The 27,753-nt window shown below is 50.4% G+C and overlaps 1 protein-coding gene across 1 annotated transcript; it reads left to right on the top strand.

Moving 5' to 3' along the window:
• The first annotated feature begins 756 nt into the window (after window positions 1-756).
• Window positions 757-27,753, top strand: Ncan (neurocan). The gene is made up of 16 exons (XM_027932335.2): window positions 757-785; window positions 4,896-4,975; window positions 6,459-6,863; window positions 9,887-10,061; window positions 10,173-10,300; window positions 10,809-11,102; window positions 12,008-12,586; window positions 12,794-13,249; window positions 13,310-14,224; window positions 18,053-18,160; window positions 19,149-19,262; window positions 21,144-21,302; window positions 22,910-22,992; window positions 25,174-25,318; window positions 27,182-27,364; window positions 27,608-27,753. The coding sequence occupies exons 2-16, from the start codon at window positions 4,903-4,905 to the stop codon at window positions 27,751-27,753; spliced, it is 3,963 nt and encodes a 1,320-aa protein (XP_027788136.2). The 5' UTR covers window positions 757-785; window positions 4,896-4,902.

Below are 27,753 nucleotides of genomic sequence, written 5' to 3'. Positions count from 1 at the left end.
CTGAGCTACACCCAGTCTTGGATCTAAGTTTTTAAAGATTAGAGTCTTCTGTCAAGGGCACCCATTTGCCCCTTCCCTAAGCATAAATATTTCTGTGCTAGCAACATTCATAGTATTCGCTATATAGATGCTGACCGGTTAAAGGTAAATGAAGAATGAACGGTACAGTTTGGCTAGAGCAACTCTGAGGTGTGATACATCCGGGCTCTGACATGCCGGGTCTCTATCAGCTGCACGACCAACTAGTCTCCCCCTCCTCTCTGAGCCTTGCTTCCTCTCTATAAATGTGCAAAACAGTAATTATAGCCAAAACTGCTTCTAGCATGAGCCGCCGCGAGTTAGGCTGACCAAGATTCAAATTCCAACTCTGTCCTTCCTCTCTGTGTGACCTTGGGAAGCAACTTTACCTCCCTGGGGCTCAGTTTCCCCACCTGTAAAATGGGGCACGTCCCATCACGGGGTTTGGCTGGGGTCACATGAGGGGGGTCCTGAGGCAAAAAGAATGGGGGGAAGTCAGGTGCAGCCTTCCCCCAGGTGGGGTGAGTGTTAGAAAAATGCATGGGGGATTTTAAGCAGAGGGAGCCCCCACACTCGTGCAGCTGGAGGCCGCCGGCTGGCGGTGGCGCATGCGCAGAGCAGCCCCGCGGCCCCTTTATAAGCGCTGAGGCGGCGCTGGGGCGAGCGGAGCGCAGGGCGCAGGGGCTGGACCGAGCGCTGGGCGAGCTGAGCTGGAGAGTCCTTTGTGCCCGGCGGCCGCCCCGGGATGCGTCCGAGCTAGGAGCCAGGTGTGGGGGTGTTCGTCGTGGGGAGCGGGCCGCGTTCGTGGAAAGACCTCAGGATTGGAGACAGAGCCGGGTTTTGGGGAGGGGGCCTGGGATCAGGGAGAAGCCCCCAGATTGAGGAGGGGGGCGGATGGGGGAGGGGACCCCTGGGGTGGAGAGGAAGCGCTAATTAGAAGGGGACCCAGGGGTGTCCAGGGGCTCTGCATGGGGGGAAGGTTGCCGGGGAATGCGGAGACAATCCCGCGGTGGGGAGGGGTCCGGGGCTGGGGGTGGGTCTCAGGATGAGGGAGGAGGCGCTGGGAACCAGGGCTAGGGGAGGGGCACCCCGAGTTTGGAGAGAAGAGACGCCCAGTGACTGAATGGGGGACTCCGGAATAGGCACCCCTGCGTCTGAGCTGACACCCCAGGATTTTAAGTGGGGATTCCCAATTTCCAGATGAATGGAGGATTCCGGGTTGGACTGCAGTAGTGTGGGTCCCCCCCACCCCAGATCAGCCTGAGTCCGTTGGAAAGGGGTCTTGCCCTGAGAGTGAATGGACACAGGGAAAGGGAGCCAGTCGTGTCCCTGTCATTTTGGGTTAGGTTCTGTCACATCCTGACTCAGAGAGGAGGTTCTGGGGTGCCCCATCCCAAGGTGGCCCCTGTTTTCCCACGGATCTGGAGTTGGGGTGTTGTCCTTTCTCCCAGGGAGGGTAGTTCTCTGAGTGTCCCAAATGAATGCTGGGTGGAGGACAAGAGCTCCCAGTTCTGGATCCCCGGGACTACGACGAGGGCACTAACCCCAAGACAGGGACTGTCCCCAGCACTTCAGCATCTGTCCGCATCCTCACAGAGGGACAGACCCTTGTCTCACCCCCTTTGGTTTATATCAATGCCTGTGGAAACCCTGCTTTGGTTTGGGGGACATAAGCGCTGGCAAGTAGGGGGCTGGGACCCCAGGCCAGCCTGACTGGGAGTGACCCCCATCCTTCCGCTTTGTTCCTTTCAGCGGCATCAGTGGGAAACAGCCGGGCTGAGGAGAGGCTTGGCACTGGGCCCAAGCCAGGGACACGGAGATGGGGCAGGGAGAGAGGGGTGGATGCACTGTGGGACCCCCAAACCCAGGAGCCTCAGTGGCCCCTGGACATTCCCAAATGGAAGGTCCCCCACCGCAGGAGGTGGTGGCTTTGTGTGTGTGTCTGCTCTAGGCAGTGAGGAGGGGGTGTGCCCCAGGGGTCTAGGGTCCCCAAGAATCTGATAGGACTGTGGTGGGTGTCTTTGTCAGGAAACTTGTGCCGGGGGGCCACATCACCAGGTGGCCAACTGATGTGTGCCCACAGTCACCAAGGCCATATTAATCCACCCTGGTCTGTGCCAGGGTCTGGTATGGCAGCGTGCGTGATGGGGAGCGTGTCTGATGGTGTTCGATTCATTGAGGGGTCTCCGTGGGGGGGGCTGAGACCGAGGGCTGAGTCTTTGTGTGGAAGACTTGCCGCCCGCCTTGTGAGTACCCATATTGCCTCTCTTTGTTAATATCACTGTGAATCTGTGCGTGTGTGTCTCCCAGGGTCTGTGTCTGGGATGTGTGACTGCATGTGTGTGGCAGGGGTCCTCTCCATGTGATTGGCAGTGTGGACCCTGAGAATGGGGGGTGTGGGATGTGATCTGTGTGCAGAGTTGGGGAGCTGACCCTGGGAGAGGGTAGGCAGAGGTTGAGGTCCCCTAGGGGCAGCCCTGGATGCCTGGCTATCTTTCTCCTGCAAGGAGTTCCTCATTCAAACCCCTGTGTGTAAATACACCCCAGTTCTTAGGCCAGCAACACACGCGTGTGTGCATTGCCCCTGCTGAGGGGCACTCGGATCGGATCCACACACCAGAAATGACACTGGGTCCTCTCCATCCACCTAGTGCATGAGCCTGCTGGGGCTCCCACACAGGATGTCCACACCCCACAGGGTGAATCTGCATGTGCACCCTTGCCTGGCACCCTAGATGCACACCCGGTCACCCACAGAAACGCCTGCTAACAAACTCACCCTCACTCGGTGCTCAACAAGACAGGAGGTGGGAGTGGGAGAGGGGAGACACACACTCTCATACTGATCCAGACCACCCCTCCCCCAGCGCCCTGCAGGCCCCTACTTGCATATGCATGAGGCTCATGCATCATTCATGAGGGGACGGGCCCCAGACAGCTGTGTAAATGCTCACCTCTGGTGGCCCTGGGGAGGAGGTATTTTAAGAGAAGGGTGTGGGTGTGAGGGTGTAAGTGGAAGGCAGTGGGAGGGTGAGGAGGGCAATGTGCACCTGAAACTGTCACCATGTTGGATCACCTCAGGATATTTTTAGTGTGTACATGAGGCTTTGTGTACAAGGAACTGTCTTTAAATTTAACATGTCCAGGACTTTACAATCTTAGCTCATTTCCTTCTCAAGATAGCCTGATGAGGTGTGTGCTGGATGATCCTTATTTTAAAGATGGAGAAACTGAGGCACAGAGAGATGGAGCAACTTGTCCAAGATCACACAGCACAGTGTGTAAGGAATAAAGACAGGGTTTGAAGTGAGGTCATTTGGATGTAATCTGAGCTCTGAACCATATGATGTGCATCTGCACGTGTGTGTGTTTGTGTGTGAGAGAGAAAGAGGGTATTTTCTGGCTTTGTCCCCACCCCACCCCCAGCCCTGCTGAGGCAGGCACAACCATTGGGATACCCCATGCTTGCTTAGGGGTTCCAAGCGGGAGAAATGAGGGCAGCTTGGGATGGAGGCAGAGGTTGCTGAGGTTTAGAGATTGGTAGTTGTGGTCACTGGCTCAGGGCCTTGGCCTTGACATGTGCTATGCTGTGCATTCTGAAGCAAACTGCTAGCCCTCTCTGGGCCCCGAGGCACCATGTGAGTAGGCTGGAGGCAGGGACCCACGTGGTGGGCAGTGCTGCTGCATTATCACCTCAGAGTTCAGCACCACGGACAGGTCCCTCACCAGCTCTCAGCAGGGGCCTCTGGGAACTGGGAAGGAGAGCTGAGAAGAACAGCTGGTCCCCCCATGGCCTCTCATTCTAGACTCTACCCACAACTCGGTCTTCAGGGCTATTCTTTTATAGGGGTGTGGTTTGCATGTGACATTCTAATTTTCCATCTGCTCCCACCTTCTCCAGCCCCACTGAAGGGTGGGGTTCCAGAGGGGTGGGAGGCTTTGGGGAGGAGCCACCTCCCTGGGAGAATGTACCGTCTGAAAGGACCCAGCTGTGTCCAGCACCTGGAATGGACTATGATGACAGTAGATTTTGAGTAATGGCTGAGGCCTCTGGACCACGGCCCCTACAGAGAGCTGGGCCCACACTGCAATTTCTCTGCAAGCCGCAGAAGCTTCTTCACCAGACTGTGTGAAGTCAGGGGGAGGCTGGGGTGGGCAGGGGTGAGGCCCCTTCCTCCAGCTGGGACTTGGCAGCTCCTCAAATATCCCAGAAACCAAGAATAGACTCTTGGTGACAACCAAATCCTGGAATTGAAGCTGAGAATCGTGTCAGTCAGCAAACCCAGATTAAAGGCTGGCTTGGAGGCTCGCCTGCTGCCTGGACGGGGGACCTGGGAGGACCAGGACTGGCTGCTGCCCTCTAGGAGCTCCCAGTCTGATAGGGGAGGTTGACTTTAAAAATAGGACTTCAGTCTTGCCCGTGTTATGCTCAATAATATTAGCAACAGCTAAAATGTACTCCTTCGTGCCAGGCAGATTCTAAGCATTTTATATATATTGACTCACTATTCCTTCCAACCATCTGATGTTATCCCCATCTGACCCACAAAAAGAGAGAAAGTACAGAAAAGTTAAGCTACTTGCCCAAGGTCACACAGCAAGGAACAGACAGACGGTCAACCCCCTGGTCTGATTCACTCCACCACCCATGTTTCTGGCCATGAGGCTTTGGTGCTAGGATTCTGAAGCCAGGTGGCCCTGGGTTTGAATCCTGGCTCAGCTCTTGTTTGCTCACTCTGTGACCTTGAGTGACACACTGGCCTCTCTGGGCTCTAGTTCCTGATCTGTAGAGTAGGGGGGATTTGCTCCTTCCATGTGGCATGTCTGGGAGGACAGTGCTGTGACTCATCCCTCCCTTCCTCTGCATTTCCTTCTAGGTTCAGGATGGGGGCCACATCTGTCTGGGTCTCAGGCCTCCTGATGCTGCAGATGCTGCTGTTTGTGACCGGGAATCAGGGTGAGTTGACTTGTGGGGAGAGAATCTTTTCACTTTGCAGCCACAGCCAGGGATCTGGGGGATTGATGAGATGGGGCTGTTACATTCCAGAGCCTTCTCCTGCTGGCCCTCTGGCTTGATCTAAAGAATAAAACAAGAATAGATGAAAAAAGGTCTTTGAACAGTCAAAAGAGAACAAGTTACCTGAGAGGTTATTTTTAGTCATTACCAGCAGAAGCTGGAGGTTCCCGCCTCTCACCGTTTTTGCTGAAATGAACGGAAAAGGGAAAGAACAGCATTGCGAATCGTGCAGAGATTGATTGGTGATGTCTGCCATAAGAGGGCAATGGAGATAAAGGTGTGTGCGCTTCTCTTGGCATCTCCCCAAAGGTGACCAAGAGCCCAGGCTTTAGAAATCCATCAGTGATCTGCTCAGTGGCCTTAGGCAAATATATGATCTTTGAGTTTTAATTTCCTCAACTCCCCAAAAAGAAGACCAGACATCACACTCTCTGAAGATGATTATGAAAATGAAGCTGGGCGTGGCGGCGCACGCCTGTAATCCCAGCAGCTCAGGAGGCTGAGGCAGGAGGATCGTGAGTTCAAAGCCAGCCTCAGCGACTCAGGGAGACCCTATCTCTAAATGAAAGACAAAAAAGGGCTGAGGATGTGGCTCCGTGGTTAAGTGTTCCTTGGTTTAATCGCAGTACAAAAAAAAAAAAAAATAGAAAAAAGAAAATCAATAAGCTAATTCCTATAAAGTGCCTGTTATAAAGGCACTCCACAAACGACCTTTTCCTTCTAATGACTTCCTCTTGCTTAACATTTTTTTATATACTTTTATTTATTTGTTCATTTATTTATTTTTTATGTAGTGCCCAGGAATCAAACCCAGTGCCTCGTGCATGCTAGGCTAGCGCTCTACCACTGAGCCACAACCCCGGCCCCTTGCTTAACTTTTGAGAAAAACAAGTCTCAGAGAAGGAAAGTGACTTTCCCATGGCCACATAATCAGTGATACTGGAAGTCAAATCCCCATCCCTGGGTTGGGGTTGGGGCTCAGTGGTAGAGCGCTTGCCTAGCACATGTGAGGCACTGGGTTCGATCCTCAGCACCACATAAAATAAATTTTAAAATAAAATAAAGGGATTATGTGCAAAAAGCTAAAAAAAAAAATCCCCATCCCTATAAGAAGAGGCCTCTAGAATTCATTTGTTTGCCAGGGCCTGGCACCTGGCCTGCGAGTGCCCTGCCCCTGAGCTGCATACCGGGCCCTGGAGTCTACATTTCATTGGAGATAGAACCGCAAGGGGATTGAACCCTCCCTCTCCCCTTCTGCCCATTAAACCTCACGGAGCGGAGCGGGCCCCCATTGCACTGTGACACTGTGTGGCCACCCTAGGCTCTCTGGCCTCCACCTTTCCACCTGTAAAGGAGGGGAGTGGCGGTGCCCTGCTGGTCCTTGCCCCTGAGGCATGCCCTCTCTCTGCCTTCTCCATCCCAGGCACACAGGAGGCCACCGCTGCTGCCATTGAGAAGGGGCTCCACATGCAGAAGGTGGGGTCTGGGTCGGTGCGGGCTGTGCTGGCAGAGCTGGTGGCCCTGCCCTGTCTCTTTACCCTGCAGCCACGGCCGGGTGCAGCCCGAGACATCCCTCGGATCAAGTGGACCAAGGTGCGGACGGCATCGGGCCAGCGACAGGACTTGCCCATCTTGGTGGCCAAGGACAATGTGGTGCGGGTGGCCAAGGGATGGCAGGGCCGAGTGTCACTGCCCTCCTATCCCCGGCGCCGAGCCAATGCCACGCTGCTCCTGGGGCCACTGAGGGCCAGCGACTCCGGGCTCTACCGTTGCCAGGTGGTGAGGGGCATCGAGGATGAGCAGGACCTGGTGCCCCTGGAGGTGACGGGTCAGTTGGGGGCAGGGAAGGGACTGAGGTTGGGAGGGGGCAGAGCCTGAAGCCTGCCACTGAGAGTCACCTTAGAAATCACTCCTTGTATAGGGAGGGCTTCCCTTTCAACTGTGATAACATCAAGAAGGAGGTCTCCAAAGTCCTACCTTATCTTTTTTTTGGCGGGGGGGGGGGGGGCAGGGGGTTAACAGGGATTGAACTGAGCCACATCCCCAGCCCTATTTTGTATTTTGTTTATTTATTTTATTCTACATTTTTAAATTCTAATTTGTTATATATAACAGCAGAATGCATTATAATTCATATTACACATATACAGCACAATTTTCACATCTCTAGTTGTATACAAAGTATATTCACACCACTCGTGTCTTCATACATGTACTGAGGGTAATGATGTCCGTCTCATTCCACCCAGTATTTTATTTATTTAGAGACACGGTCTCATTCAGTTACTTAGTGCCTCACTTTTTGATGAGGCTGACTTTGAACTCGTGATCCCCCTGCCTCAGCCTCCCAAGCTACTGGGACTACAGGCCTGCGCCACTGTACCCAGCCCTGTCTTGTCTTTAGGGAGCAGCCACACTCTCAGTCACGAGTGGGTTATACTATCTGGGCAAGGATGTCCTCATCCTTTTTTTTTTTTTTTTTTTGGTACAAGGGATTGAACCCAGGGACATTTTATCACTGAGCCACATCATTTTTATTTTGAGCTAGCGCCTCACTAAGTTGTCTAGGGACTCACTAAATTGCTGAGGCTGGCCTTGAACTTGCAATCTTTGTATTTGCAGTCCTTCTGCCTCAGCCTCCCCGGAATTACAGGCAAGTGCCACCATGCCCGGCCTAATCCGGCTTTTGTTTTAAGTCCCTTTAGTCTCTTTTATTATCCAATTTTACATAAGACAAAGGATATTGGTTTTCTATTTTAAAATCAAATACAGGGGCTGGGGATATAGCTCCGTTGGTAGAGTGCTTGCCTCCCATGCACAAGGCCCTGGGTTCAATCCCAGTATTACAAATAATAATAATATACAAATTTTTTTTTTTTTTTATAAATTTTTTTTTTAATATTTATTTTTTAGTTTTCGGCGGACACAACATCTTTGTATGTGGTGTTGAGGATCGAACCCAGGCCGCATGCATGCCAGGCGAGCGCGCTACCACTTGAGCCACATCCCCAGCCCAATATACAAATTTTTAAAAAATAAATTTGTCTAAATTTTTTAAAAAATCAGATTATTTAAAAATAAATTTGTTTAAATTTTTTAAAAATCAGATTATTCTTAAAAAGTAAGTCAATAAAAATATATATATATTAAGAAAATAACTGTTCACAAATACCTGTTTAAACAATTCCTTTATTAAATTCTTTCTGCTGAAATATCCAGTGTAGTTTCTGTTTTCCTAACTGACTAAGGAGGGGAAAAGATGAATGATTAAGGCAAAGTCTAGAACAGGGTCTGGTGTATCATAGTACATGCTCAAGAAATGTTTTAAGTGTGACTTGATGAATGGATTATTAAACAAGGAACCACCTGTTGAGGCAGGTGCTGTGGTGCACACCTATAATCCCAGCTGCTCAAGAAGCTGAGGCAGGAGGATTGAAAGTTTGTGGCCAGCCTCAGCCACTTAGTAAGATGCCTGTCTCAAAATTAAAAAATATAAAGGGGCTGAGGAAGTAGGTTGGAGGTAGAGCACCCTTGGGTTCAATCCCCAATGCCAGAGTTGGGGGATATAGAAAGAAAAAAAAAAAAAACAATTTGTTGACTCCTACCAAGAAATCTATTTCCCTTATCTTACATTGACCTTGGACAAGTAAGTCCCTGAATCCCCTGTCCTGGGGCTTAGTCTGCCCCCCAAACTGAAATCAGGACACAGTGTCTTGCCATATATTTTTTCCTTGCTTTATTCTTAGTTTTGAATCACACATAGTAATTGTACATATTTATACATTGTATTTTGATCAAATCAGGGTAACTCTCCCATCCATCACCTTGAGCATTTATCACTTCTCGTGGTGAGAACATTCAAAATCCTCTCTGCTATTTTGAATATACAATGCATTATTGCTCGCTGAAGCCACCCTACTGTGTAATGACTGAATATGTTATGGGGTCTACCAATCACTCCTTTCACAGACTCACTTCTCAAAACTGATAAACCTTGGGGGGGAGTCCACTAATAGTGGAGAAGGAAGTGAATTGTACCTCTGGGTTTGTTGGGTTTCATTCATTTAGCCAAACTTTTATTGAGCACCTACTTGCCAATCTATGCTGATGTCACAGCTCCCTCTAGGAGGTCTCAGTCTGCAAAGATGGGGCAAAATGTTCAATGTCTTCATCTTGCTCAGCCATTTCTTTCATCTCTAAATCAGAATTTGAGTTCCGCAGATCCTGTTATTGGTGCTTCACTTCCTGATTTACTTGTCACCTCCTCCAGGAAATCTTCCATGACCCATTCCCAAGCAGGGCAAGAAGAATCACACTTGGCCTGTACTTCTCCTATTAGCATATGTACAAAATCTCTCTTCACCCTCCTCAGTGCCTCCTGCCATCTCCAGGGCCTAACCCCAGGCATGAAGAATGCTACCTTTGGAGTCAGATCTTCCTGGTTTGAATTTTGGTTCTGCCTCATACTTGCCATGAAGCCAAGGGCATGGAAATTTTTCTGAGCCTTAGTTTCTTCTTCTGGAATAATCCTAGGATTGTTGTTGAGAGTTCAGTGAGGTGTTGTTTACAAAAGCTTTTCACCAAGAAGACAGTTGACAAGTTTGAGCCCTTTCTGGTCATTGTTATCCGTTTCCTAATCTGTAAAATGGAGTCAGCAGTCTGACTCTCCACCATCACCCTAGCTCTGTGCCTGGCACTGAGTAAGTGGCTGTGATACCAGGCACTGGAGGGGCTGCAGGTCTGTTCATTTCAGCTGGGGGTGGGGAGCGGGTGTCATTCTGCAAAAGGGGGGTGTGTTCTTGAAGATTCTGGCATAAGTCTCCCCCAGCCCATCCTGGATGTTCCCCGCAGGTGTTGTGTTCCACTACCGGGCAGCCCGGGATCGTTATGCGCTGACCTTCGCTGCAGCCCAGGAGGCCTGCCGTCTCAGCTCAGCCACCATTGCAGCCCCTCGGCACCTGCAGGCTGCCTTCGAAGATGGCTTTGACAACTGTGATGCTGGCTGGCTCTCTGACCGCACTGTTCGGTGAGGGGGTACAGGGTGGGGAGATGGAGAGCTAGCCCCTGGAGAAAGAGGCTCTTGGGGCGCTCCGGGAACACACATCTGAGAAGGGATGCCTACTCTTGGTGTTGTCAGGTATCCCATCACCCAGTCCCGTCCCGGTTGCTATGGGGACCGTAGCAGCCTTCCAGGAGTTAGGAGTTACGGGAGGCGAGACCCACAGGAACTCTACGATGTGTACTGCTTCGCCCGTGAGCTGGGAGGTAAGCCTGGGAGTGGGAGGGCCCTACCCGCACCTCTTCCTGAATCTGTTTCTCTCCCAAATCCCCATCTCTCCCTAAGTGTGGATGTAGCTCTCAAAACCTGCACCAAGGCCTGGACTATTCTAGAACTTTCCATCCCTCCTTGAGCCCCTCTCCCTCCCAGCCACACTCTCTCTCTTTCTCTCTCTCTGATCCTCTGAATGCTTGTCCCCTTCCCTTTCTCTGAAACCCCCTCACTGAGCTCCTCCCTCTCCTTGAAGCCCATTTTGCTCAAGGATCCAGATTACATCATTTGTAAAAAGAAGCTAAAGCTTTCTCTGGTTAGTACCAAACTAACCAGGAAAAGAGCTAATGACGACCGTGCTCTGGCGAGCTGGAAGCACAGCCGCGGTTGTGCCCCCTTCGCTTAACCACCACCCAAACCGGGCCAGGACGGGATACCTGGATGGGGACCTCCTTCCCGGACTTAGGGAAGGTCCCCCTGACCTCAGTCCGCCCCCTCCCACAGGCGAGGTCTTCTACGTGGGCCCCGCCCGCCGCCTGACGCTGGCCGGTGCGCGCGCCCAGTGCCGCCGCCAGGGCGCAGCGCTGGCTTCGGTGGGACAGCTGCACCTGGCCTGGCACGAGGGTCTGGACCAGTGCGACCCAGGCTGGCTGGCCGACGGCAGCGTGCGCTACCCGATCCAGACGCCGCGACGGCGCTGCGGGGGACCCACCCCCGGCGTGCGCACCGTCTACCGCTTCGCCAATCGCACCGGCTTCCCGGCGCCGGCTGCGCGCTTTGACGCCTACTGTTTCCGAGGTGCGTGCGAGGCTCCGCCCACGGGACACGCCCCAGTGTGTCCCCAGTGGCCAGGCACCGGAGGGTGTGTACTTGGTGAAGGCCACACCCCTAGCAGCTTCACTCGGTTGCGGAGGCCGCGTGCTGGGGATAAGCCACGCCCAGGCCGACGGCCACGCCCCCGAGACAAGTTTCTCCTTAGGAACTTGGCTGTCGTGGAAGGACATGTCCCTTAAGAGAACCTACCTCTAGGAGAGGAGTCACATTTTCCCCAGAGGGTTATATATATTTTCTTAAGTCCGGAGGTGCAATACCCCTATAAAACACGCTCCTGGGTGGAGCACATCCCACCTGGAGCCACACTCATGGGTACAACCCTTGGCGTTAGGGGTGATGCCTTGATTAGCCGGCTGCTCGCCCTGGGTAGTGTCGCAGCAGGGGCGGATGACACCTGCCTTTGTTGTGAGGCCACAGCCTCAGAAGGTGCAAACTTCAACCCCCAGAGACCAAATCCTTTGTGTAAGCTATCACCAGTCCTAGATGGAAAAATAGTACCCTTGTTGGGAGGGGCACACCCACTGGACACCTCCCATCCCCAAAGAAAGATTCTTAGTTGAATCCCTTCCCAGGCTTATAAGATCTCAGAAAGCTGGACATTGCCTGTGCTTCTCCCACGAACCAAACTGTCTACTGAATCCTCCTTGTGACCAGGTGACCCTGATCTTGACAGTGGGCTGGGTCTGGCCCAGCCTGAATGGTGGAGGTGATAACTTTATGCCTCCCTCTATCACGCTGGAGAAACTCAGAAACCACCCAGAGCTGCATAGATGGTCTGTGTCAAAGCATGTGGGAATGTGGGCAGAATTCAAGCAGAACTTCCCTGACAGCTCCTGGGCCTAACATATGTATTCTGTTTTCTCCCATAGCTCATCATCCCACTCCACAACATGGAGACCCAGAGACCCCCTCATCTGGGGATGAGGGGGAGATTCTCTCAGCAGAGGGGCCTCCAGCCGGAGAGCTGGAGCCCAAACTGGGGGAGGAAGAGGTGGGGGTCCCTTCTGACTTTCAAGAGCCTCTGGTCTCCAGTGGGGAAGAAGAAGAGCCCCTATTCTTGGCAGAGAATCAGAAGTCTCAAGAGACCCCCAGCTCAACCCCGGGTGACTCTGCACTGGCCTCATGGCCCACCGAGGCAGTGTGGCCAAGCACTGTGGCTCCCAGCCCCAGCAGAATGGGGGCAGCCACTGCAGAGGCTTTCCACACGGAGGTGGCCTCGACAGTCCCCACACCCAAGAGGAGAGGGCGTTTCAAAGGGTTGAATGGACGCCACTTCCAGCAGCAGGAACCAGAGCGAGGGCTGGAGGGGGAGCTCAAGGACGGTGCCCAGCCCTTCACCCCAGCTGGGAATCATGTGGAGCCTCCCTTGGTCACAGAGGCCTCGGGAAGTGGCCAGAGCCAGACTCCTTGGGCCATTCTGACCAACGAGGTGGACATGCCTGGAGCAGGTGAGTCTGGGGTGGGGTGGGAGCTGGACTTGGTTGGGTACCTGAAGGCCGGGAGGGTGGACCTATCCTCAGGACAGGGGAGGATGGCCTGAGTCCCAGCTGGCTCCCCTGACCTCACCCAGCTCCAGGAGCCCCTATTAGACCAGGGTCAGGGACGTGCTCCTCAGCTGATGAGTCATAATTATAGTCACTCTTGCTCTTTTGCAGGTTCCTTTGGTGGCAGGAGCCCCCCAGAGCCCTGGTTGTGGCCCCCAACTGTGATCCAACCCAGCATCCCAGGCCCCAGCGGGACCCCTGACCTGAAGCTAGAGGGAGCCAAGGCCCCCAGCATGAAGCCAGCCACCTCCGACCTGTCATGGTCTCCCTCGGAGTCCACTGTCCCAACCTCCAGCCCCTCAGAAGGCTCCCCCGCTGCCCATTGGGAGGCATTCCCCACAGCCACCTCCCCAGACCTCCCTGTCATGGCCATGCTGCGTGCCCCCAACCTGTGGCTCGTGTCACACTCTACTCCTGTGTCCTCTGAAGCCACTGAGGTCAAGGGCCATGGTGAGGCCATGACCACTACCCCACCCTCTGCAGCCTCAGGGACCAAAGTGTATTCCCTGCCCCCCTCTTTGAGCCCAACAGGTCAGGGTGGAGAGGCCACAGCCATGACACTCAGCAGCCACGGAGAAGGAAGTCCCATTGCCCCCTCGACGGCAGCTATGGTCACACAAGCTGGAGCCAGCCCTGACTCCCCTGGGACAGACTTTGGAGACATTGAAGCGATCAGCCCCACTGAGCTCAGCCAAGCTGAGTACCCCGGGTCCAGCCCATGGGCATCTATGGACAGGAATGTGACGGTGGATTTCGTCACCGAGATTGCCGGTGAGCCCACAGATGTCAGAGGTATCTCAGGATCTGAAGCTGGGGTCTTCATCAACACTGCAGAAAGCCCCACGTCCAGCTTGCACACCTCTGGTCATGAGGTGCTGGGCTCCTGGCCCTCTCCGCTGGACACCAGCTCCCCATCCGCACCTTCAGCGGGCCATGGCATCTTCTCGGTGTCTGAAGTCATCCCTGGTTTGGAGCCTTGGGCAGCTGCAAGTGGAAGAGCCCCTGGAGGTCCCAGAGATTCCACAGTCTCGCTGGCCCCCAGTGGTGGAATTTGGGAGTCTGGATCCCACGTGGTTGAAGGAGCTGAAAGCCCCACCTTGAGCCTTTCGGTGGCCGTGGATACCAGCACAGCAACGTCCCTTACATCCCCGGACCAGGGAGCCAAGATTGGGGTCCTGGATATGTCCACGCTGCCCTCCTCAAGTTCCCAGCCCTACCCAGAGCCAGAGGACCAGATGGTGGGCCAGGGAATGGTGGGACCTTCAGCTCCTCCGCCTCAGGGCAGTCCCCCCAGAGAGCCAGCCCTTCCCCCGTGGACAACCACTGTGGCCGGCCTGGAAGAAGCTGCTTCTGTTGCCTCGGGGGAACCTGCCGCACCCTGGGACTCCCTGAGCACCCTGCTGCCCATCTCCCTGGGCACAGAGGAGGCTGATCTGCAGATCCTGGCAGGGAGCCCAGGTGTGGAGGGTTTCTGGGAGGAAGCAGCAAGTGGAGAAGAGCCGGCCCTGCCAGGGACCCCTGCAAATGGGAGTGCTGAGGGGGGTGAGTTTCAAGTCCGCGGATCCTTCTAGGCCAGGGTGGTCAGCGCTTGGTAACTAAGGACTGGAGGAGCCCAGAGTAAGGAGGGTGGGTTGTCCCTGGGGGTCTGGGAGGATGTCCCTGGGAGTCTGGGAGGATGTCCCTGGGGGTCTGGGAGCAGAGGATGATGTCAGACAGGAGCTCAGCAGGTGGAGAACCAAAGGTAGGAATGACGAAGCTCGGGGGAGATGTGACGTGGGGCATGAGTTTAGTTTACAATCCCTGCCGTGTTTACTTTGAGCTGGACAAAGCCGAGGACGCTGGTCCTCAAGGATTCCCCAAGTCTGGGGAAGACAGAGCTGGGCACAGGTGCCTCCCAGGTGGGGCCAGAGGGATGGGGCATGGCAGGGAGGGCATCCTGAACAAATAGGAATTGGAGCTGGAATGGAGTAATGTGGATCGTGGGGGCCTTGAGTCACAGGACAGGTGTGGTGGCATCACCCCATTCAACACACGTGGCTTGTCACTACCTGGCCAATTAGTGGCCACACCTCAACTGGAGCCCACGGCCACCTAAGTCTCAGCTTCTCTGCCCAGCAGAGCCCAGAGCAAGCCATTGACCTCTTCTCCCTGAAGCCACATTAGCCCCCGGCTGAGCCTGCAAATTCTGGCCCCTTTTGAAAAATACTAAATACTGTCACATTGAGCTTCATTTGTATTTTTTCAATTAAGCTTTTTTTTTTTTTTTTTTGGCCAAATGAGCTTTAAAAAAAACCCCAGGAGCTAATTAAAAAGCAATTTTTTTTCTGAGTTGCAAGACATTGTTATTAACACAATTGTTTTTTAACTTCCTTCCCCTTTTTTTGAAGGCAGTGTCTTGATGGAAATAGCAGATGCCCACACTGTCACCTCTGGGCTGTGTCGGGGGTCAAATCCTCTCTCCTTAGATTTGCAGGAGACAGGCAGACTCAGGACATAAAGCTGATGCCTAACATTATCTTTCTGGGTTCTAAACACCTAACTGGAATTATCTTGGTTAATCCTTACAACCTCCTTATGGACAAGTTCTAGTGTGATTCTCACTTTACAGATGAGGAGGCTGAGGCACAAGGAGGTCAAGAGATTTGTGTAGTTATGCAGCGAGGGAGTGATTAGGCTGGAGTTTGAATCCGGTCCATCTGAAAACAGGGTCTCTGTCTCAACCCCTAGGCTGTAAGATGCAATACCAAGTTCACTGGGATTAAAAAAAAAAAAAATCCATGAAGTCCTGGGGAGGCCATGAGCTTACCCAGCGAGGAAGCTGAAAAGGATAGGCTAGGAGGTCTTTCTTTGAAGGTGGAAAGTCTCAATGCCAAGGGAGCTAGAGAGCTAGTCCTTAGAGAGGTAGAAAGCGACCACATGGAGGTGCTAAGGAAATCGTGTTTGGAGCTGATTTTGGACCTGGGGCTTGGGCTGCCTTGAACTTTGCTGGAATTTTGGCCCCAGACTAAAGCCAGCTGTAGTCAGGTGGAGGGAGGTGGGCAGTGCCAGGGGAGACCCAGGCGCCTTCCCACCCTCAGCTTGCAGCAGAGATGCTAATGAGGCCAAAAATAAATGCAGCATCAGTGATCGACTGAGTCACCGCCAGTCCGTGGGCAGGTGTCGGCAGCACAGGGCACCTGGCGGGGCTCACGCGTTCTGCCACCCAGAAGCTCCACGCATGTGCTCACACGTGCTGGGGCCACTCTAGGGCCATCATGCAACCCCAGGCTCCATCCTCCTTCCCTTTCCCTGGTCTTTGAGACCCATACCACCACCCCAGGAATAGGTCTCAGACATTGCAAGATGACCACCTGCTGCCTTCCTCCAGTTAGCTTCCAATTATTGTGTGCCTGCTGTGTTCTGAGCCCTAAGCGGAGACCAAATCCTCTGTCCCTTGAAAGCTGACATTCTAGAGCAACACTGTAGACCTTTCCCAAGGGTGGAAATGTTCTCTCTGTGTGCTGATTGGCATGTGGCTAATATAACTGAGGAATTGCATTTTTTACTTTCATTTCATTTTAATTAATTTAAGCATGAATGGCTCTATACGGCTGCCATATGGAGCAGCACTGCTCTAGGGAGAAAGATGCACAAGAAACAATCATCATAATAAAAGTGTACATTATATTAGAGACTAAAAAGTGATAAGGATAAAATAGAGGGCTGGGGATGTGGCTCAGCGGGAGAGTGCTCGCCTAGCATGTGTGAGGCCCTGGGCTCCATCCCCAGCACTTCAAATACACAAATAAGTACACTATTTTTTAAAAAAAAATTTTTTTAATATTTATTTTTTAGTTTTCGGCGGACACAACATCTTTGTTGGTATGTGGTGCTGAGGATCGAACCCAGGCCGCACGCATGCCAGACGAGCGCGCTACCGCTTGAGCCACATCCCCAGCCCCTAAGTACACTATTAAAAAAAAAAAAAGAGGAATAGTCGGTCAGTGCCACACACACCTGTAATCCCAGCAGCTCAGGAGGCTGAGGCAGGAGGAGTTGAAAGACAGCCTCAGTGAAAGCTAGGTGCTAAGCAACTGAGTTGCTTAGCACCTAGACCTTCCCAGCCTTCAGGGGAGGAGTGTCTGTAAGTTGGTGGAGACTGCCTACCAGGGAACCCTGGAGATGGAAAGGGGACCCTCCTACCTCCAGGGAAATCCAACTCCAGGGAAGTGATGGGGAGGGCTATAGGGACACACTCATGGATGTCCCCTTGGGTCCCCAGTCCCACTTGTGGGCAATGCTGAAACATCCCATCAAGAGTCACCAGGCTGATATCGAAAGAGCTAGACATGGCATTCTGATCAGGGCTGGCAGAAAGTTGTGAGCTACTGTTATTTCCATTTTATAGACGAGGCAACTGAAATCCAGAGAAGTGACTTGCTCAGGATTCCCTAGTGTGAGTGGCAGATTTAGATTCTGCAGGCTGTGGTAATAACCACTATAATCCACCATCTCTCCACATTATAACCACTAAGATGGCATCAAAAGAGGGTGAGCCAGGCTGGGTTTGTGGCTCCGCAGTAGAGCACTTGCCTCGCACGTGCGAGACCCTGGATTCGATCCTCAGTACCACATAAAAGTAAATAATTGAAATAAAGGTATTGTGTCCAACAACAACTAAAAAAAAAAATATATATATATATATATAATTTTAAACAGGGTAAGCCAACAGAAGGTAGGAGAGAATGCCTTCTTCTTCTTCTTTGGTCCTGGAGATATAACCCAGAGCTTCACACATGGTAGACAAGCACTCTACCTCTGAGCTACATCTCTACCCATTTTTAAATTTATTTTGAGACAAGGTCTCGCTAAGTTGCTAAGGCTGATCTTGAACTTGCCATCCTCGGGCCTCTGCCTCCTGAGTAGCTGGAGTTGCATGCGTGGGCCACTGCCCTCAGTTTCCTTCATTATTTCTGGTGCTATTCATACCCCATCTGGAACCTTATGTCCACTGTGGCCCATTTTGAGAAGCACAGCTATGAGCAGGGCATGTCCAAAAGAGGGGGACGAGTCCAGGAGGGCACTTAAACCCATGTTTTGGGAGACTTCCAAAGATAATCTCATGGAAGTGGTTCCATCTGAGGAAATTTGCCACAGGCAGAGCAGCCCACAGATGCTTTTGGGGGGCAGTTCCTGAAAAGAGTAAGCTCTTCATCCCGGGGAGGGGGTGTACAAGGCCAAGTTGGTGACTACCTGCTGGGGAGGTTACTGGGGGTACTCCAAGTTTGATGAGGAGGGCTTTAGGGACCTGAGGTCTGGAATTCCAGGAATTCTGTGACCTAGTGGCCCAGTCCCTCCTCACACTGCCCATCCATCCTTCACCTCCCTCAGATCCATGTGAAAACAACCCTTGCCTGCATGGGGGGACGTGTAACGCCAACGGCACCATGTATGGCTGTAGCTGTGACCAGGGATTCGCCGGGGAGAACTGTGAGATTGGTGAGTGCTCAGGAGCAGCAGCTGAACCTGGATCTGTTTGACTCAGAGGCTGGGGGTCTGTCCCTGTGGCCACACCCTCGAGACTCACAAAAAGAGATCACTAAAAAAAAAAAAAAAAAAAAAACTTTAAAAAGCCCCTTTCCATTTCCTACTCTCTGAATCCAGTTCATACAGCTGGGTCCTCATCCTGGGAGTGTGGTTCTGGCATAGATTCCTCTAAGCAAAGGGCCCTTGGGGATCTTACCCTGTCCAGGGTGAGCAGGCATATAGGCACCACTACCGGAAACGTTAGATGTTACTCCCAAGTCCAACAAAGGAAATATTACAAATTATGATTATTTTTAAAACAATAAATGTAAATGATATAATTTCTTGAGCTCTGTAACTCATCTCCTTAACTTCACATACTACTAAGTATAAACTCATAACAATAAATATCAATGGTATAATTTCTTGAACTGCTTCATTAGCTGTTCATTTAGAACACCCCTAAGAAGGTGCCATTATTTTTATTGCTCTGAAAAAAAGAGAAATAATCTCAGAGAGAGGAAGTGACTTTCCCAGTGCCCTGTATGCCTCAAGCATTGTCTCTGCAGAGATTGGTAGAAGAGGAGGTCAAGTGAATATTTCTACTGCAATGGCTTTGTGATTCTGCAAGTCCTTGCAAATGTCTAAACTCTAGCTCCAGCTGAATTTCAGCTGGGTTTGAATGCAAGAGTATAACCTTTACTCTTCTGGGGTTAGAGGGAATGTTCTGCACATCTTGGCCTGATTCAGCTGACACAGTGGCATCTTCTCTCATAAATGCCAATTTATGTTAATTATGTGAGTCTCCACCCCCTAGGTTGCAGAGTCATTCAGCCTTCTCTGGAGACTCAGGCCTAGGATGGACAGCACAATTATGAATCCATCTTTTGCCTGGTTTGCTATGGGGGCTCTGAGCCCAGGATATGCTGACTGTGACTGGTCCCCTCCCTCTCCCTGCCAGACATTGATGACTGCATCTGCAGCCCCTGTGAGAATGGAGGCACCTGTATCGATGAGGTCAATGGCTTTGTCTGCCTTTGCCTCCCCAGCTATGGGGGCAGCCTCTGCGAGAAAGGTGAGTTTCCACCAGGAAATATTCCCAGCAGTGGGGTTTGATGCTTGGTTACAGGCTTCCCCCACATGCTTCAGGTCTCTGCCTCTGCTTCCATGGCTGAGTCCCACAGGTTGTTAATTGGTTTCCTGAGATGAAATTTGCATAATTTAGAATCAGACTTTTTTATTGATTTTTAAAAAATAAATGACAGTGGAATGCATTACAATTCATGTTAGAATCAGACATTTTTTTAAACATTTATTTTTTAGAAGTAGTTGGACACAATACCTTTATTTTATTTATTTTTATGTGGTGCTGAGGATCAAACCCAGGGCCTCACATGTACTAGATGAGTGCTCTACTGCTGAGCCACAATCCCCGCCCAGATTCATACATTTTAAAGTGTCTAATTCAGTGGGATTGAGTACATTGACAGTGCTGTGCAATCATTATCTCTGTCTAGTTCCAGAATCTTTCAATACCTCCAAAGGAAACCCTGTCCCTATTAGCAGTCATTCCTCATTTCCTATCCCCCACACCTGGCGGCCACTAATCTACTTTCTGTCTCTGTGATTTGCCTGTTCTGGACATTTCATACAATACATGTCTTTTTGTGTTTGGCTTCTTTAACTTACCATAATGTTTTCAAGATTTACCCACATTGTAACATAAGTCAGTTATTCATTCCTTTTTTTATCTGAATTTTAAGGTTTTATTCCATGTTTTTATTGACTTATTTTAACTATACCTAATGGTGGGATTCATTGTTACATGCCCACATTGTAACAATCTAATTTGGCCAATATAATTCCTTTTTGCCTTCCCTACTCTTTATTCCTATTTTTTAAAAATATTTTTCACTATATATGGACACAATACCTTTATTTTATGTTTATTTTTTATGTGGTGCTGAGGATCGAACCCAGTGCCTCACACATGCTAGGCAAGCTCTACCACTGAGCCACAACCCCAGCCCCTCTCCATTCCTTTTTAAGACTGAATAATACTCCATTTATGGACATACCACAATTTGTTTGTATGTTCCTTATTTGATGGATACTTTGGTTGCTGCCTCCTTATGGCGAATGTGAATAATGATGCTGTGAACATGTGCAAGTTTTTGCTTGGATACCTATTTTCCATTCTTGGTTTTTCCCTTTCTTTGGGTATATGATCAGAAATGAAATTCCTGGGTCCTGTGGTAACTCTATATTTAACATTTGGATCTGCTAACTGTTTTCCACAGCAGCTGTGCTATTTTACATTTCTACCAGCAATGTATAAGGGATCCAGTTTCTCCACAGCCTTGCCAACATTTTCTTTTTTCTTTTTTTTTTTTTTTGTTATGTCAGCCTAATGGGTATGAAGTGGTATGTCATTGTGATTTTGATTTGCATTTCATAATGACTAATGATGCTGAGCATCTTTTCATGTGCTTGTGGGACATTTGTTTATCTTTTTTGGAGAAATTCTGCTCAAGCCCTTCACCAGAAGGGAAATTTTAGGCCTTCCCAAGACCATTTCTGAGTCCACATGTTCACAGGGGGAGTGACCCTGACAATTAGAAAAAGAGATGTCAGCCTTGACCCGAGAAGGGGTGGGGGTGCAGTGGTTTCTCAGTTGAATGTCTTCCAAAGAACCTTTTTGTGTATATGGAGCTGGCGATGGAACCCAGGGCCTCTCGCATGCTAGGCAAGCGCTCTACCACTGAGTCACACCTGAGCCAAAAGAAAAATGACTATGAAAGTGGGGAGGTGAAAGGGTAAGGAGGGGCCTGTCCTTAAGGGTGAGGGATGATCTAGCCCCACAGGGACCTTAGGTTGGGCCCTATCTTAGTGTGAGGGGGCTGTGCTCATAGCTGTTAGACCTTGGACCCCCTCACACTCTTATCCCACCTCCTAGATACAGAAGGCTGTGACCGTGGATGGCACAAGTTCCAGGGCCACTGCTACCGTTATTTTGCCCATCGGCGGGCATGGGAGGATGCAGAGAGGGACTGCCGCCGGCGGGCTGGCCACTTGACCAGCGTCCACTCAGCTGAGGAGCACAATTTCATTAACAGTAAGGACAATGGGAAAGGGATCCCCCACCATCATGATGAGCAGGGGTGGCACCTGTCCCTTTGCCAGGGCATCCTCCCAGGGTCCCAAAAATATCACTTCTCCAAAGCTGTGATCATCAGTGCAAACCTGGAACACTCTTAATACACACGCCTGCTGATTCATTTGTGGATTCATAACTCACTTTTGTCATTCACCAAGTATTCATGGAGCATGCGCTATGTGCCGGGCACCCGTTCAGGCACTGCAGCCCAGCGGTGAGAGAGACACTATTCTGTCTTCAGGGAAGGATGCTCTTGGGGGTGGGGTATAGATAAACAAGTAAATATCTAATTAGATAAAATTATATTATTTCATACTTACATTATTTTAGCACTCCATGTTTTACTTTAATATATTCTACACTATTTATTATACTATAATTTAATGGGTCCTACAGATAAATATAACAGAGCCAAGTAATAAAGGACCGCGAGGGTGCATCTGTGATGAAATGAGGACCCATTTCTGCAGAGACCGAGAGAAGAGAGTTTTGCATTAATTAAGCTTGGCACTTATTGATTTATTCATTATCCCTTCTGCCATTTGTTCATCCATCCGTTTCTTCACATTTCCGCGCCTTCGGTCCGGGGTTGATTCTTACATTGCTCATTCTCTGGTCCGCCCCTCTCTCTTCCTCCCCGGCCTCCCTGTGCGCCAAGCTGCTCATCCACCGCGGCCCCGCCTTGCTCTTTCTCGCCTGCGGGGTCCCGCGCTGCCTCCTGGGTGGCTCCTATTCCTCACTCTCTCCCGGCAAAGACGGGACAGTGCTGTGTTTATTCCGCCTTCGTCCTGCTTGTTTATGCCACAAACCGTGACAAAGCTGGAACCCAAGCCGGGCGCGGTGGCGCACGCCTGTAATCCCAGAGGCTCGGGAGGCTGAGGCAGGAGGATGGAAAGTTCAAAGCCAGCCTCAGCAAAAGCGAGGCGCTAAGCAACTCAATGAGTCCCTGCTTCTAAATAAAATACAAAAAAAAGGGCTGGGGATGTGACTCAGTGGTCGAGTGCCCTAAGCTCAAGCCCCTGTACTAAAAATAAATAAATAAATAATCTGGAAGCTAATCGGAGCCCTTTGAGTGCCCCGTCCCCACCCCAAGGTACAGGGGCAGCCAAGGGCGGCTGCTAAGAGTGGGGTGAGGACGTCGCCTGTGGCCCACAGCCAGGCCGGAGAGGGGGTCCTGACCCTCCCGCTCCCCGATCTGGGGGAGGGGCTCTGGACTCTATAAGCACCCTATAAGCCCCGCCCGCACGCGCTCCCACTTCTCTCCCCTTCTTCCCCACGCAAGTCCAGCTCACCTCCGGGAACCAGCGCCTCCAGGCGGGGTCCTTCCCTCCCTCACAGGTCCCTCCGCCTTCAGCCCAAGAGGAGGCTGAAGGCGGAACCTTGGGTCCCCCTGGGTCCCCTGGGTCCCCCTGGGTCCTGTACTCGCGCCCCCGTCATCCCCACCTCCATCCCCTTTCCCCTGCGTGTCCAGCCCCCTCCAGGCCGGGAAGGGCATAAGTCCTTTTCCGCGGCCCAGCCTGGGAGTGCGGGGACTCCCAGCCCTCACGACACCCACCCCCACGCAGGCTTTGGGCATGAAAACACGTGGATCGGCCTGAACGACCGGATCGTGGAACGGGATTTCCAGTGGACGGACAACACGGGGCTGGTGAGTGGCGGTCCCTGTCCTCGGGCGGCTGAGCAGCGTGGGCGGTGCCCTCCGTTTACCCTCTTGGGCAAAGTAACTGCTAGTGTTCGTCCAAGGTCCCCAGGGACTCTATGAAGCTGGCATTGGCGAAGCGGCTTCAGTGAAGCCCCCGTCTTCACCCAAGTCTTCCCCAGCCAGGAAATGGCCCGCCCCGAAAGTTGCTGAAACTGCAAACCCGGGTCTCACTTCCCTTGGTCTCTCAGCCTGGTCTGTTAGCGGTTGTCACTCAAATAGTACCTTTTATCCACATCTCTCTCCCTTGGAAAATTTGAAAAATCTCTAACCTGGATCCCTGCAGCGGTCTCCCTAGCCATTTGCTACCTGCCCCTCCCCGCAGTCTGGAAAACAAACCTTTTTTGTTTTGGATTTTTGTTTTAAGACGGGTCTCATTATACTGCCCAGACTGGTCTGGAATTCCTGGGTTCAGGTGATCCCCTCGGCCTCCTGAGTAGCTGGGACCCAGACGAATCAAGCATATCTGGCTGCAGCCTTTAAAAAAAAATTGAGGTGAAATTTATAAACCAAAGAACTAGGGGGCTGGGGTTGTAGCTCAGTGGTAGAGCACTTGCCTAGCATGTGTAAGGCACTGGGTTCAATTCTCAGCACTGCATATGAATAAATAAAGGCCATCAACAACTAAAAATTTTTTTTAAAAACTAATCATGTTAAAGTGGCATTTTAGTAACATTCATAATATCATAACCACCACCTCCATCTAGTTCCAGAACTTATTCATCACCCTAGAAGGAAACGCTGGCACACAGGAACCTTTAAAGAATCACACTTCAGGGACAGGGGCGTGGCTCAGTGGTAGATTACTTGCCTAGCCAGCATAAGGTCCTGGGTTCCATCCCCAGCAATGCAAAAATAAAAACAATTGAAAGACAGATGTTCAAACACACTGGTACCTGAATGTTCACTGTGTCCCTAATTACAGCAGCCAACAAATGAGAACAGCCCAAATGCCTATCAACCAATGAATGGATAAATAAAATGGGGTCCATCCATATAATGGAATCGTATTCAACTATAAAGAAGAATAAACTCCTGATACATACTATAACATGAATGAACCTTAAAAACATCAGAGAAGCTGGGCACAGTGGTGCTCACCTGTAATCCCAGAGACTTGGGAGCCTGGGGCAGGAGAATTTTAAGTTCAAGGCCAGTCTCAGCAACTTCACAAGACCCTCAGCAACTTAGGGAGGCCCTGTCTCAAAAAGGGCTGGGGGTGTAACTCAGTGGTAAAGTGCCCCTGGGTTCAATATATATATATACACACACACACACACACACACACACACACACACACACATATATATATATATATATATATATATATATGTAATAAGTAAGTGAAATAAACCACATATTGCATGATTCCCTTTATGTGACATCCAGAGGAGGTAAAATTATAGAGACAAAAAGTAGGTTCATGTTTGCCAGCAGCTAGGGGCAAGGGAAATGGGAGCAATAGAAATGTTTTTCCTTAACTGGTGCAGAATTTTGCTTTGTTGTGATTAAAAAGGTCTGGTAATAGATAGTGGTGATAGTTACACAAAATTGTGAATGTAATTAATGCCAATGAACTTAAAAAGTAAGAGTGTTTAGAATGGTAAGTTTTATATATAGATTGTGGTTTTCTTAAAAAGTCCACCTCCTCCCTACTACCATTCTCTGGCCAGAGCCTAACTCCAGCATGCAGCCCCCCCACCCCCTGCCTCCATTCTGTTCCTGCCTCTGAGCCTTTGCAGTTGTTGTTCCCTTTGTTTGGGACACCATTCCCCATTTGGATTCTTTGCATCTTTGAGTCTTCACTTTTCCTGTTGGGCCTCCTCGAAATCCCTCCTGGACTTCCAGGCTGAGGTCACCTTTTGTTCAGCTACTTAGCTAACAGTGACTCATGGAGAAAGCAGGGGAAGAAGGCTGGAAGATCAGAGAGGGAGACACTGCAGGCTCTCAGCAGAGGGATGTGGCTCAGGTCACAGTGACAGCCACCCTCTCAATAGGCAGGGGAAGGCCCATTGTAGAGATGAGACCATTGAGTCCCTGCAAGTCTGAGGAGTCTGGCCAAGGGAATCTTTCAGGAGCCTGAGCTGGGACACAGGACACTGAACGATTCCCTGCTCCCTCTTCCTGAAGCAATATGAGAACTGGCGTGAGAATCAACCGGACAACTTCTTCGCGGGTGGCGAGGACTGTGTGGTGATGGTGGCGCATGAGAGCGGTCGCTGGAATGACGTTCCCTGCAACTATAACCTCCCTTATGTCTGCAAGAAAGGCACAGGTACCTGGCACCTCGCCCCCTCTTCCTTCCACCCACGTGCTCATTGGTTTATTGTTTTATTCAAGTTAGTGAATGTCAGCCCCCCGCCCTTCTCAGGAGCCAGCAGTGAGAGGAGTCCTGTTTCCTCCCATCTTCACCGATTCTGCCCATTTTCAAATGTTTTGTTCTTTATTCACCAAAGTGGTAAAACATAGTATCTCATTGTTGTCTCAGTTTGCATGTCTTTTTGGGGGGCACTGGGGATGGAACCCAGGGCATCCTGCTTGCTCAGCACATGTTCTACACTGAGCTAGGACCCTAGCCCCTTGCGCATCTTTAAGGATGAGAATTACCCACTGTTCGCATGTTGACAAGTTATTTCTGTGTGTTTTTTTTTCCTGTCATATGCCAATTCATCTCCTTTGCTTCATTTTCTGTTGCTTGTTGGTTTCCTTGATTTTTTTTCCACTTTTTTTCTTTTCTCTTCAATGCTGGGGATTGAATCCAGGATCTCATGCATACTACACAAGCACTCTACCACTGAGCTGTATCCATACCCCAGTTTTATTGATTTTTAAGAACATTAAAAATTTTTTAATTGTACACAATGTTTAAACTAACAAAAAAATGTCCTTTTAGTTGGACACAATGCCTTTATTTTATTTATTTTTATGTGGTGCTGAGGATCGTACCTAGTGCTAGATGAGCACTCTACCACTGAGTCACGACCCCAGTCCCAATTTTTAAGAACTCTTTACACATGTAGGAAATCATTTGCACACATTTTTCTCTTTTCTTTATATTTTTGTTTCTTCTTGCTTTCATTTCTTTGCCAGTTTTCATGTCCTTTCTCCTCTTTCATTTGCTCAGATAATTATTCTTTTTTTTTTTTCCTCCAGTACTGGGTGTTAAACCCAGGAACTCATGTGTGCTAGGCCAACTGAGCAGTACAGCACCAAATAAATCTTTTTTTTGTATAAGGGATTGAACCCAGGGGCACTTCACTGCTGAGCTACATCCCCCAGTCCTTTAAAAAAAAAAAAAAAAAATATATATATATATATATATATATATATATATATATATATATATATTTAGTTGTTCAAGACCTTTTTATTTTATTTATTTATACGCGGTACTGAGAATCAAACCCAGTGCCTCACACATGCCAGGCAAGTGTGTTACCGCTGAGCCACAGCCCCAGTTCCCCCTCTTTTTAAAAATATTTTGTTTCACTTGTAGTTGGACACAATACCTTTATTTTATTTTTATGTGGTGCTGAGGATCGAATCCAGCACCCCACATGTGTTAAGAGAACACTCTACCGCTGAGCCACCACCCCAGCCCCTGCTTTTTAAAAAATCTTTATTTTATTTACTTATTTATTTTTATGTGGTGCTGAGGCTGGAACCCAGTGCCTTGCACGTGCTAGGCGAGCACTCTGCCACTGAGCCACAATACACACCCCCCACCACCCCTTGTTTATTTTTTATTTTGAGACAGAGTCTCACTAAGTTGCCTAGGGCCTCACTGAGTTGCTGAGACTGGCTTTAAACTTGCAATCCTCCTTCCTCAGGCTTCCAAGCTGCTAGGATCACAGGCATGTGCCCCCAGCCTGGTTTCAGATAATTATTCTGTCTCCATCTCTTTCATTACTGTCATGCTCTGTCCTTGGCATCAGAATGGGAGCAGGGTTCATCATGAAGGTTTCTGCCCCTAAGGAGCTCCTGGTGGGGTGGAAGACAGAGACAGGTATGGCAACTTCTAGCCCTGTGAGATCACAGCTGCTGACCCACTGAGGGGAATATTAATCCCAACAACACATAAAACTAGGTTAGCCCCAGTCTTGGCCACTTCCCTAACTGGAGGTTCCTCTGTCCCCAGTGCTGTGCGGTCCCCCTCCAGCAGTGGAGAATGCCTCACTTGTGGGTGCCCGCAAGGCCAAGTACAATGTCCATGCCATTGTACGCTATCAGTGTGATGAAGGATTTGCCCAGCACCATGTGGCTACCATCCGGTGTCGGAGCAATGGCAAGTGGGACCGGCCCCAAATTGTCTGCACCAAACGTAAGTGGCTGCCTCCAGAGACCCCCTCCCCACATGGATTTACAACTGTTTGTGTTGGAATAAAACATCCCATTATTACCCACACTGATCTGGTGTAATGTCTGCCTGGTAATACAGCCTTGCGGATAAGTGGGAATTTACCAGCCCACCTAACGTGTCCTCCATCTGGGAGACTCACTGCCTCCAGCCACCCTGCTGTCATCAGCTTTTGCTCTTTTCCATTCCTGTTTCACTCTCTTGCAGCCAGACGGTCACATCGGATGCGGAGGCACCATCACCACCACCAGCATCACCACCAGCATCACCACCACAAATCACGCAAGGAACGCAGAAAACACAAGAAACACCCAGCGGAGGACTGGGAAAAGGATGAAGGGAATTTCTGCTGA

Source organism: Marmota flaviventris, chromosome 1, assembly GCF_047511675.1.
Source record: "Marmota flaviventris isolate mMarFla1 chromosome 1, mMarFla1.hap1, whole genome shotgun sequence".
NCBI lineage: Eukaryota > Metazoa > Chordata > Mammalia > Rodentia > Sciuridae > Marmota > Marmota flaviventris.
The sequence above is the reverse complement of the archived record's forward strand: the minus strand, read 5'-3'. Positions and strand labels throughout refer to the sequence as shown.